We start from the raw sequence: 13809 nt of genomic DNA on the forward strand, positions 1-13809 counted from the left end.
ATCACACTTTTAAACAGCTTGGGTTTTATACTATAGAAAGCTGTTCAAGAGAAAGAGATGGTAATATTGTATTCTAGATGCATCATTCAGGCAGGTATACAGAGAAATAGATTTTAGAGGCTCTTTAGTGAAAGATGATGAAAATATGAAAGGGAAACTTGGTACAAGAAATGAAAAGAAAAATGAAGGATTGGAAAGACCAGACTTGAGAGGAAATTGAATGTTGAATTTGGTGTGGGGAGGTGAGCTGTCAGGGGTAGGGGGGCAGAAGGCATTCAGGATGTTTACCAGATTACTAACTTGAGGACTTGGGTACTGTCAGTAACCATTATGGAGAATAAAGGAAAGGGAACTGGTTTATAAAGGAAGATAAAGTTGGAATGCAGCATAATTTGGTTTGAGATTTTTGTGGCATTTCCAGACATCTAGCAGAATAAAAGTTAAGTCTAAAGTTCAGGGAAGGAGCTGGGCTGGAAATACAGCATATCATCATTAAATAAGTGGTAGTTGAAGCTGTATGATGGATGAAACAATAAGGGAGAATATAACAGAGGAATAGATTGGAATTCTGAGGATCCTTGGCACTGAAGCCTTGGCACAAACATTGAAGGAGTAGTTAAAGATATAAATAGAACTAAGAAAGGCAAATGATCGGTGGCCAAGGGAATAGAGAGCAATAAGTTGATAATACTAAAAATTGAACAATTCAGAGAAAAATGAGCTTTTTAACATGAAGCTGAGCTGGATGTGTTTTGTTTTGTTTTGTTTTGTTTTAGGTGGTCCTGTGTATTGAACCTATGGCTAAAGCTGAACTAGTCTTAATCTTAACTGCCAGAATTCCAGAGATGAAAGTTTCTATAGTAGTTGATGTTAACATCTGGCTGAAGAAGAGCTTCTAATGTTCAGTACTTTTCACTAGAATGAAAAAACATTACTGTAGTATAGGTTTTTGAGAGGCATCCCAGATTTTTTTCCACAGAGCTATTTTTGGTTTCTTTTGATCTTATACAATGTATGTTTACTTAAGAATTTTCTAATGATGAAATATCCTTTTAACTTACCAACATATTGTTCCAGAAAGAAAACATTGTATTTTTTAGCAAGGGTGTTGAGTCAGGGATCCTGGGTATACATTACAGTCACCTGGGGGGTCTTTTTAAAAATACCTAACTCCAGACTGATCAAAATCTCTGAGGGATTGAGCCTTGGCATCTGAATTTTTTAAGGCTCCCAAGATGATTTTAATGAACAGTAAAGGTTGAGAACTATTTTATATAAATGATGAAATTATAGATTTGGAATTTATTTTAAAGTTTGTTTTCTGTTACAGCAATTGACATGTGGTCTGCAGGTGTCATATTCCTTTCTTTGCTCAGTGGACGATATCCATTTTATAAAGCAAGTGATGACTTAACTGCACTGGCTCAAATTATGACAATTCGGGGATCCAGGGAAACTATCCAGGCTGCAGAAACTTTTGGTAAGCAGTTTTATATTATAGAACAAAACAGATGCCTTTGATTATTTGCTGCAAACATAAAATTCTCTTTACAAATAAACATATTCAATGTTTATAAATATATCTATTCATAGGTAGAAAATTCTTAATTGCTTGGAAATACATTGCATTTACGTAAGAAAATAATTTATCATCTTTTCTCCTCATTACATGTAATCATTTACTCTTACTAATTATAGAGTAATAAACTACTCCAGTATTTAGAGCTCAGCTTTATAATCTTAAACAAGAGAATAAGGAATAAAAACTACTTTAGTGACTTTTATTACATAAATATTTACCAGATGTTCTACATGGTACTAAGAATGTTCTCTCCTTAATTGATTTTAGTATAATAAGAATTATAATACAGCCTAATAAGGACTATAGTTTGGAAGAGAAGAGAAATGTGTGTTAGTATTCAGGTTTTGAGGGGTAGGGTAACAGAGAAGTGAAATGAATAGAACACCTTTTCAGATGGAGTATTTTTGTAAGCGTGTATCGGACATAGGACATAGGAAGTCATTTCCACACAGGTTCTTCTTCAAGACTGGGATATACAGTTTACTTTATAGGACACATGAGAATTCTCTCAGCTTCTGTCCAACAACATGAATTCAAATGCCCACCTTGAATTTACTCTCTAAGCACAATTAGACTTTATACTTTCCAAGGAGAGGGTCTGATTAAGTCAGCTTGCACCATACAATATGGAACACCCCTATGGACAATGTTTTAATCAGCCTACATCAAGAGTAACTGGGCTGCCATGTGCTCAGTCCCAGGATCGGTGGGTCTTAACCAACAATGCAAATCAGAATTATCTGAGAAGTTTAAAGAAATTCATATGCCCAAAATGCTGTGCCATTCTGAGAATATAATTCAGAAAAATATACTGAAAAAGGCTCCAGGCTTGTTAATTTGAAAACAAATGATTTTGACTGTAAATCACTTCTGGTCAACCACCATAAAAATCATTGCCTCTTGCTTAGGCACCAGTGCTATGGTCTAGTCCATAAAAAAAACTTAGTGGTGAATTTTAGGAAAGCTTCATAATAAAGGCTTGCCAAAAATTATCTCTGCCTCCAAGTCAATTCACATGTTGTACCTTTCTTCCACCTATTATAAGAAAAATTTATTTGAAGATAATAAGATGAAATAATGCATACATATAAGGAAAAAATGACTGTGAATGTAAAATAATTATCTTGAAACTGGTATTACATTGTAATAAACATGAGTATGTTTATGCTTAACTAATTAAGAAAACATTTATCTACTATTAAATATCTTTAAAAGAAGTTTATGAACATAAAGTTTATCAGCCAGCACTACAACATTTTGTTGAGCTTGACTCTTCCCCCATTGATAGTCAAAGATGTAATGAGAGCCACAAATTAAAGTACATCTGACACAAAAATACTTCAGAGCAAATATCAGATATCACACAAGGGCTTCTTAGAAATTTATATTGTTCTCATTTTAAAAAATAATAGTGCTCTATGGTACTTGTCTTTTTTTTAAGCATAACTTTTTAGTTTTTAGAGCATTTTATAACTTTGAGCTGACTAATAAAGCTCAAAATTTAAATACACAAAACTATGTTCTCCTTTAGAACATAAAGAGATGACTTGCCTGAGATAGCAGTGAGTGTACCTCTGCTTCTCTTATATATATATATAAAATATATATAAAACCTACCCCATTATCCTCAGCTTTAGACCTGGCCCCATTTTAGGTCATCATTAAATACTCATTGAATTCTATTGAATAATTTCAAAAGAAAACTTTGAGCTAAAACAAATGCCTGACAGATAGCAGTCTGTAACAAAATGCATTTTGATTGAATGTACTAGTGTAAATTATTCTCCCTGAATAGTTTAAATGTACTCTTTAGTCATGTACAAAAATAATTTTAAGCATATTGTACTGCTTGGGATGTGCTATATACTGTTTTTATTTCATGACTTCAGAGCAAGCTAATAAATCAAAACTATGTGACTATTCTCCTCTGGCTAGAATTTTCTAGAGATAATGATAGAAATGATAGATTTAAAAGTAAAGAAGAATTGGCCTGTGGTGTCCTCACCATACTTAGCTGGTAGTCATTTGTTTCCTTTTGTTTTTCCTTGGGGTCATCCTCCCCACTTTTTCCTGCCCTGTTACATCAGTCTCAGAATATGTAAAGGTAACTTCATCCAAATTGCTTTGTTTATAATCTGCATACTCCAGAAAGAGATCTAAATGTTATGCTAATCATTTAGAGCCACATTTCTGTTTAATAAGGAAATTAGCAATTAGCATACAGTTACCTATTTGTGTGCGTAACTTATGTTTCCCTGTGTCTGATAATAAGCTGATGGTAAATTATTTTATAAATACATTTATGTTTTAGAAACTTGAGATCTAATTTGCTTGTTAATTCATTGAGAAACCTTATTGGGACTTTATATGCCAGGTACTGTTGTGAGTTTCTGCTTTTATAGAGCTTAAATACCCTCTCTAATGAGGGCAAGAAAGTAAATATTTACTAACAAGTGAATGGTACTGAAAAAGATGAGGAGAAAGGGAGAGAGCTCAGCCATTTAGGATAGGTTGAATAAAACCAGTACCTCTAAGAGTGTGACATTTGAATACAGATGTTCAAATGAACAATGCCTTTTTGTTCAGTCTAACAGACATTAACTGAGCAACTAGCAGGTACCAGGCATTGTATAGGTTTTGGGGGTTCAAAAATAAATAGGACATTCCCTATCTTGAAAGAATACATTATCTAGTAGGTAAGACATACATACATTTTGTCAATTACAATGTAATGTAGCCAGGGAAGAGGGATTCGAGGGAAAGGGAGAGAGAAGGGGAATTGCATGGATGGTGGAAGGAGAGAGACCCTCATTGTTGTACAAAATACATGTATGAAGATGTGAATTTGGTATCAACATATCTTGTATACAGTGGTATGATAAATTGTGGTATAAAGGTGTATTAAGAATTGTAATGCAAAAAATAATAATAATAAGAGCGCATGTAAAAAAAAATATAAATAAATAAATAAATAAGTAGAGCAGGTGGAGCCAGCCAAAAAAAAAAAAAAATAATAATAGAACTCTTCCCAGGAAATGACAGAAGTTTAACATGATCAGTTGCATCTGGAGTGTCATCACAGAGGGGCTTCTTGAGTAAGGTGAAGATGTATATGGGAGCCTCCTGGGCACACGAGGGTGTGGAGTGCTTAAAAGCATAGAGGATGGGAGGTAGGATGGAGGGTGGAGTGCTGCAGCTAAAGATTACAAAAGAATAAAGGAAAGCTGGAGAAGTGGGCAGAGTCAAGTGAGACCTGGCATAGCTCAGTAAGTTGCTGCTTTCTACTTACTATTTCCCACTTTATGGTTTGGCCTTCAATTATGTAGTTCAAATACAACTTAAAAATAGGATGTTGTAGCTAGACACCTTATTGCATGCTCTTAATCCCAGTGGCTCAGAAGGCTGAGGCAGGAGGATTGCAAGTTCGAGGGCAGCCTTAGCAATTTAGCAGTACCCTTTCTCAAAATAAAAAAACAAAAAGGGCTGGGGATATAGCTCAGTGATAAAGCACCCCTGGGTTCAATTTCCACTACCCCCACCAGAAAAAAAATGCATGTGGTGCTCTGTGTTAATATTCTGTGTGTATGCATATATATGTATATACTCATAAAGCACATGGCTGGACTTGCCTCTTTCCCATGACAGATGCTTTTGATATATGCAAATAATATAATGAAATATGTGTGTATGTATTTTTGTTTTTTCTTTTAGGCAAATCAATATTATGTAGCAAAGAAGTCCCAGCACAAGACTTAAGGAAACTCTGTGAGAGACTCAGGGGTCGAGATTCTAACACTTCCAGATTAACAAGTGATAGTCAAGGATGTATGTATGACCCATCCTTTTCAGAGAAGACTGACCAGAAAGCTTCTTACATCATACAAACATACCAGGCACAACACTTAGGGAATTCATTATGTAAAAGGGATAATAATGGCTGTGGCAGTAGTTGTGATGAATGTAATACCAATTTAGAAGGCTGGGATGAGGTACCTGATGAAGCTTATGACCTGCTTGATAAACTTCTAGACTTAAATCCAGCTTCCAGAATAACAGCAGAAGAAGCTTTGTTACATCCATTTTTTAAAGATATGAGCTTGTGATGGTGGTATTTCATTTAATGTTACTGTTGTGTATTGTGAGGTGAAGAGTTTTTGTAATAGCTGTATGTTCTTGTTGATACCAGAATAGGGTAAATAATTTATTTTAAAATGTTATTATCTGCTCTCATGACAGGTCATAAAATAGAGATTAAGATTACTCTAACATATCTGGGAGAATTTTTTGGACAGATAGCATAATCTTTGAGTTAAATCAATACAAGTAAAATCAGACCTTTAGTTTCTCTAAAATTTTTCACTGCCATATGCAAAAAAAAAAAAAAAAAGAGTAGTTTTAGCCTAGCACATGCGTTCAAGGTGAAAGTATTAAAATTAATGGGTGTGATAGGGATCAAATGAGTCAAAAGACTTAGTTTACTGATTCCTTAAGAGTATAAGCTCTGTCCTTTTGAAAAGTTCAAAATGGTGCTAGAACTCTTAACAGTTTTATAGATAAAGATAATTTCCTTTCTTAGAGGATATCTTTTATGAACAGTAAGACAGTAAGGAAGTGTTGGTCGTGGGGCAAAATATCACTTAAAATTGAATTTGTCCATTTAAAAAAAGTATTTCATGAACACATTTTTGTGTAAATTGTGTTATTTATTTTTCTTTCTTTGTCCTCACCTAACATAGTCACTTTGGAAATCATATGGCATTTACCATAAAGTTTCTGGGTGTTGTATTAAATGTTTTATGTTCAGTTGGGAACTTAAAAGTAATAATATACACATTGGTTGATAAGGGAAAGCCTTTAGGACTAAGGTGAGTATTAATAGTCTAAAATGCTTATCCTTTTCTCTTTTGAATGTGTATGTTTTTCTTTTTCTTTCTTTCTTTTTTTTTTTTTTTTTTTTTTTTTACATCATCTTAATATTATTAGGTAGCTGCCCAAAGGAAAAATAAATACAGAATTGAAAATATTACTGGAGATTTTTCCTCTATCTAGAGCCCTCCAGATTTCTATACCCTGTTTTAACTAAGTTGGTCTTATTTAGTGAAGAATGATTATTGGAGTTTTAGGTGGATTGGGAAAAGAGATAATGAAGGAGGCAAAGTGGGAAGGGACCTAAGATAGAAGTTTATATATTATTTACATTCCAAAATGATATGTAGAGCATGTAGCATGATGTGTACAGCATCACAAACTTCCTATGGGAAATAAGTCTGGAGGAGTAGATCTGAGATTAATAAATTATAAAAACAGATTAGGGACAGATATTTACTTCATTATTTTGAGCATTGACAGGTCAGTATAGCTACCTAATCAGATACTTGGTAAATGTAGATAATTGTTTGTGTGTGCGTGTGTGTGTTTGTGTGTGTACACTATTTTATATATATGTATATATATGTATACACCATGGCTTTTGATCTGCTGTCTTATGCTATAATCCTTTTTGAATTTGAATGTTTAATAAAGCTATCCTTTTGTATTTTTATATCAGACTGATTTTAAAAATGATTGTTTAAGCCAGTCTTGTATGGCATGTGCCTACTTTGGGGACAAGGCAATAGGATCACTTTAGTCCAAGAATTTGGGCTATCATGAACAATATAGCAATACCCCTTCTCTTAGAAGAAAGGGAGGAAAATGCCAAAAAAAATTTGACTACTGGGAGTAATTTTATTCTGAGATTAATGAAACATCTCTTTTAAGCAAATAGTGGATAGTAGGTAAACAAATACTGACCTGGCTCAAATGTAATATATGATTTATTGATTTTTTAATTAAAAAGCTGCTAATTGACTTAATTTGTAGGATATTTATCACAAATTATAAAACAGTAAACCTCAGTAACCAAAGTGAAATCTTAGCTAAGATTTTTGACTCACATATCCTCAGAAAATTAAGAGGAATAAAAAATTAACTACCCAGAAGAACAAGGGAGGAAGACATTTTTTAAGAAAGTTTAGAATTCAGAGCTGTTGTTTTAATTTTCTGTTGGTACAGACTTTGTTGATATTCAAGGAGGGAGGTAAAAGATCTTTTTAAAAATATCTAATATTACAAATTTGCTCCTGGTATATTTCAGTTCCACTGGAGAATGTTGCCTCAGTTTGGCAAACACATTCCCAATGTGCTGGATAAAACTAATAAGGGACTTCCGTATACCTATTCTTGCAGTTTCTAAGCCTTCCGGATACCATTTTATTTTATTTTTTTTAATTTTTTTTATTGGTTGTTCAAAACATTATAAAGCTCTTGACATATCATATTTCATACATTAGATTCAAGTTGGTTATGAACTCCCAATTTTACCCCAAATACAGATTGCAGAATCACATCGGTTACACATCCACATTTTTACATAATGCCCTATTAGTAACTGTTGTATTCTGCTACCTTTCCTATCCTCTACCATCCCCCCTCCCTCCCCTCCCATCTTCTCTCTCTACCCCATCCACTGTAATTCATACCGGATACCATTTTATAATGGCAGTTACCTCCCTCATATATTTTAATCAGACAAAATAGTCATTTCTGGAGAAAGATTAAGAAGGTAATGAGTTAATGCCATTTCCTATTATTATAGAAGTTCCTGGAATATTCAGCTATTTTTCATTGTCAGCCTTTTAAAATTCTTACTAGTCAGACTCTTGAGATAAAACCGTTAAGGGTGTTTTCATTTATAATGGTTAGACATTGGAACTGTTAGTATAACAAGCTACAAGTATTGGTTTTTGAAACAGGCTGCAGCTCTCTAGCATTTTTAATGAAACTTTTCCATATAAGGAGATGATTATGGTTGTCTTAATGATCTAAATAAAAATGTGGCTTAAGATGGTTGTTCCAAAGAATTAAATTTAGTTTATTTCAAAATCTGAACAAAAGTCAACAAGTAATGTTAATATTTTAGTTTCTGGCATCAGTATTTTAGGGACAGAATTGTGGTACAGATGTCAGGGTATTGATTGCATAAAAGCTTAAAACTCACAAAACTTGCTGGCTTAGGCTTAGTAATTTCTGTTGTTTATGTAATTTCAGCCCTGCACGTCACCAAAAAGTTATTTATCTTAAGAAACTGGCCAAATTCGGCGGGTAATGCTGTCTGCCAGTGTCTGCAGATGTATTGTTTCCGCCTACATTGGTGCATGTTGTCTTTGGTCTTTAAAGAACACGGTATCTAACACCAGACATTGTCAACTCTCTCCTCAAATTCTTTTTTTCTATATTCTTAGAACTGATGCTGTCATTTCCTAATTTTGTCAAATTATGTGTTAAACTCCTTCCTTGAAAGGTCAACATTATCCACCATGTACCAAATAAGTAATCAGAATTAGTTAATGCTGGGTCAAATTACAGCAAGGTTTTCAACAGTGTAACCTCAAAAGCCAGTAGTAAGGCAAGCATTTAATAAATAATGATGTTTTAGATATATAATCTAAAGTTAAAAAGCATGATCTTAGAAGAGCAATTTGAATTGGGTGAGAAAATTCTAAAAATAAAGTCCAGAAAAGAAATTGCAACTTAATTTAAGAGTTTAATTTGACCTGCTAATTTTTTTCATAGAAGAGAATGAACTAAAAGGATAAAATTATCCTTGACCTCTGTTTTGAGTGCTTAAAACATTTAACAATTTATAGAAAAGAATTCAAAAGGATGAGTTTTTTAAAAAAAAAGTCAAAAGATGGTATGTGTGGGGGCTGGGGGGTAGCTCAGTGCTAGGGCACTTGCCTAGTATGCATGAGGCCCTGGGTTTAGTTCTCAGCACCACAAAAAAAGAAAACAAAGAAACAACAACAACAACAACAAAAGTTGTTGTTTTTAAATAAGGCAAGAAAGGTGACTAGAAAACAGATGTGAATGATTTAGAATTTCTATTTAAGTAGGCCCCAAGTGCAAATATATTTTTTAGTTTAACACTTGAGGTCCTTGCCATTAAGCAGATTCCATCTTGGACCTTACTGAAGCAATTCTTTAAGAAAAGTACCAGGTTTAGAACTAGGAAATTTAATTCTAACACAAAGGAAAATAAGGAATAAGTAACTTGTAGATTCATCTCTAGTTCCAAACTTCCAAAATGCCAATGCCAGTCTAGTAGGAAACTAAGAAGATGGATCAAGGGATGGATTTCTGACATCCTGATATCAGTAAATACTGAACACTTGGGCTAGTTGCACAAATCAGAAAATTAAAGAACCATCGGATGATTTCATCCTAATCAGAAGTTCTGCATATGTTCCTTATCTACATTCTATTGATGGTGTGTTTTTGTATGTGTATTTAATTATGTATTTGCCCTTTGTGTGAATTCCTTCTGTAACTTTTCTGAGACTGTAGCATATGATCTAGAAATTACTTCCAACTAGGACAAGACAAAGAAATCAGAAACAGATGTATGCCTCTGTGGCCTCACATTGTTGTTATTTTATCTCTGTCCTTAAGAAAGAGGAGCAGGGGCCTGGGGAATCCAGTTACTTCTAAAGCTCTCTAGACACTCATTTTTTTACCATGTAGAAATTTCTGCATTTCTTCTGGCATGTTGCTGATCACTATCTTCCTGTACCCAAAAGCTCTGATTAAAAACAAAACCAATCACACTATGCATATGAGTAACTTTTAGCAAGCATAACCATAGCTCCTTTATTTTTTAAATTATTTTACTGAAGTAAAATGGAACCCACTGGCACTCTAATTATGAGCTACATGCCAGTCCTCTTTATTTTATTTGGATACAGAGTCTCACTAAGTTACTGAGGTAGCCCTCAATTGATTTTGCCGCCTCAGTCACTGGGATTATAGGCATGTGCCACCAACCTCAGCACCACATACACTTTCCATTAAATGAATACCTGGTGTTCTGTGAGTACCTTTCTTTGATCTTGATTTATTTTAAAACTCCGCAGGTAAATGATCACATAAAAATTTTAAACTTCACAAAAAGTAAACATTACTTTTAAAAAAATTTTAATTAGTTATTGATGGACCTTTATTCATTTATTTTTTATATGTGGTGCTGAGAATTGAACCCAGTGCCTCACACATGCTAGGCAAGTGTGTTACCACTGAGCCACAACCCCAGCCTGTAAACATGAGTTTTATGTTTAAAAAAATTAAAAACAACAGCGTACATCTCTGTTATATATTATGAGAAAATATCTTTCTTGTTCTCCCCTATAAGTTGTGACTAGTGCCTGGCATTTATTGAGTTGGGTGCTCAATAAATATTAGTCAAGTGAATGCTTTTAAGTTACATTTAATTAATTTGCTTTCTTGGCAAAATACTAAGCCAAAGTCGTCTTTGAACTTTGTAGTTGCCATTATCTCTAATGTTTGTCCTTCCAATCTGTGTATCCCAAATGCTTTCATTCTTATCGGGCCACCAGAAATTCACTGCCTTCTACAAAACCTTCCCTGATCAGTCCAAATATCATTTCCTTGACTTCCTGTACATAAATTTAAGAAGTTAAGGTCTCTAACAACACTTTAAAGTCTCCTATTCAGTCAAAATTTTTGGGTTAACTAGGAACCTGACCCCGTAGTTCCAAGAATACTACCAGTCTAAAAATACACCCTTTAATTCTTAAGCATCCGAAGGCTTAGCCTGTTTCCCTTGGTGATCCCTCCTAAGGCTTCTCAGCTGCCCCATCCCCCTCCTATCTATCTAGTAATTCCTCTGTTCCATCTTGGTGCTCTTTCCATTGGGTGGACATTTTATCTATAACCCTTCATATCCTTGTACAAGAGGCGAGTAAGCAAAAAATTTCATAATTATTATAGTCATGTTCTTCACTCCTATTTCTGTGCCAAACACTATAACAATAAAAAATTTGTTTTAAGGACTCACAAATAAGTTATATCATGGGAAAGCATAATGTGCACACTTGATTTTGCTGATATAATTCATCTTCATACATACGGGATCCTATTTATCCTGGATTTTTCTGAAATAGATTTAATTCCAAAAACTTATGTGTTCTGGGAATTCCAGCATTTCTACTTCCAAATTGCATTTCTGACATTAAACCAAAAGTACTATGAAATTGTTAGAAATGCATTCCAGTTTTTTAGCTTTGATAATATGTCCCTTGTAATGTGGCCTCTGAGGCTAACTCTGCTTTGGGGGACTAACTGACATGTTTATTTCTAAGATTTTTCCAATGTCTTTGAGCATCACATGGGGACTTCAGTAATTTCTCTGAGGTATACATTTAAAAGTATAAATGTATTTTAAAGTATAAATGTCACACACAACTGGGGAGCATTTTCATGCCTCCTGCTTCATCTTTTAATGATTAAAAAATAAACCCTGACTGCAGGTAGCATAACATGAAGCACTCAGCCAAGACTGGCTCTTTCTTAAACTGAATCTCAGTTTCTTCAGCTGCAAAATGGGGTACATGCACCTGCTATTTGTAGGATTGTATGAGACTATGCAGGATTATATGTAGGATTGTATGAGTATAGTGTTGGTACAAGTACATAACTGTTTCCCTTCCCCTAGCTTCCTTCATCTTTTCATACAGGAGAGCATTGCCTGAGAATGTAGTTACATACATCAGGGCTTTTATACCATTGAGTGGAAATGTCACCATCTGAGATACCATGATTCTAAAAACTATAGTAGTGATTTTCTGTGCATTGTGATGTTCTCTCTGCCCACCAGATGGCAGAAATTCCTTTGGCATGTTTTGCAAGGTATGTAGACATCTTTTGACTGGTATATCAATAAGGCTTCTAAAAGGAAAAAAAAAAAATGAATAAACTGGCCCCTGCACATTTGAAACAAATGTTTTCAGGCATAGGGGTAGCTAGTGGTTATTGACTACCCCCTCATCTTTTCCAAACTTTTCATCTCTTTTGTTCCTTCTCTTCTAGTATTTTGCATGTCCTGTTTTGCTCTGCCTAGAGCACTTTCCCCTTAGTTGCAGACTTCCTCACTTGGCTGACTATTCCATCCTTCAGGTCTTAATTCAGGCATCACTGCAATCAGTAAGACTTCCCTGACCTCTCATTCTGAGTCCAGGTGACTGTCTCTATCCTGCTCCTTAGCATCCTGTTCCTCATTAAGTAAGTACCCTGCTCAAATGAGCCTCCCAGTTATCTCTCCTTCTGGCACCTAAATAGTGCTTGGCACAGGTAGACACAACCCTGTGGAATGGATGGCTGCTTCCATAGGACCTTAGTCACCTTTGATCCTTCCTATTATGACACTTAACATATTATCATTCCCTCTTGTCTGTATTACCCACTAGATTGTGAGCTCCGTGACAAGACTTATCTAGTTCATGCACATTGTATCTCCAGTGCCTGACACATCATCAGGCTTCCATGAATATTCATTTAAAAATAAGCACGTATATAGCTATGCTATATGCATATACACAGCATACCTGCAGCAAACATAATCTTTGTTGGAGATGAGTGAGGAGAAATGATAGCAGGACTCTATACCTGTTATCAGTCTGTCTTTGCTACAGCAGCATCTATATGCAGAGTCAGCCAGAGAAACTTCTGATAGCAATTTCACTAAGTTTTATGTTGGCCTAAATTTTCAGTGAGTGAATTTAGAATTCATGTCAAACTTTGTAGGAGGTTAAATATAGTTTGCAGAGCAAGTTTGGAGAGGCCATTGAACATTTAAAGAGAGAGAAGATATGTTTGCAGTCTGGTGGCCAAACAGATGCAGTGATATAAAAAATATGCAGTAGGACAGCCTTTATTGATTTAGGTAGTTAACTAGAAATGAAGCTGAAGCTGGGCACAGCAACATGTGTCAGTAATACCAGCTACTCCAAATGCTGAGGCAGGTGGATCCAATTTCAAGTCCAGCCTCAGCAACTCAGTGAGACCCTTTCTCAAAATAAAAATTAAAAAGGAGTAGGATGTAACTTAAATACCCAGTATCACAAAAAGAAAAAAAAATGAGGTGGAGGTGCAACATTTAAGGGAAAAAAAAAAAAGACTTGCTACATGGGAAGTGCTCTTGGTGTTGAGCATCAAATGATTCTCATGAGGCCTTCTCTGCTCTGTGAAGGCTTCAGGATAAAGGTAGAAACTGGCTCTAGCCAAGAAGGGCCTTGGTCACTTCCATTTATTTTTTTTTTAAGGATCTCAATGTGAGATATATAGATAGATATTTTTAATGACAAGATGACAAAGCAAGTTCACAATTTTTAATA

General features: G+C 34.7%; 1 protein-coding gene across 3 annotated transcripts in view; it reads left to right on the forward strand.

Moving 5' to 3' along the window:
• Positions 1-7124, forward strand: part of Cdc7 (cell division cycle 7) — a 28447-nt gene extending 21323 nt beyond the window's left edge. For all 3 annotated transcript variants that reach the window (XM_046461632.2, XM_046461637.2, XM_046461622.2), the window contains exons 11-12: positions 1331-1480; positions 5294-7124. In XM_046461632.2, the coding sequence (XP_046317588.1) occupies positions 1331-1480; positions 5294-5685 (542 nt within the window). In that variant the 3' untranslated portion in view covers positions 5686-7124. The remainder of the gene's footprint in view (positions 1-1330; positions 1481-5293) is intronic.
• The last annotated feature ends 6685 nt before the right edge of the window (positions 7125-13809 follow it).

Source organism: Marmota monax, unplaced genomic scaffold (genome assembly GCF_021218885.2).
Source record: "Marmota monax isolate L192 unplaced genomic scaffold, Marmota_monax_Labrador192_F-V1.1 WCK01_AAM20220418_F8-fsc00070, whole genome shotgun sequence".
In the NCBI taxonomy this organism is placed as follows: domain Eukaryota; kingdom Metazoa; phylum Chordata; class Mammalia; order Rodentia; family Sciuridae; genus Marmota; species Marmota monax.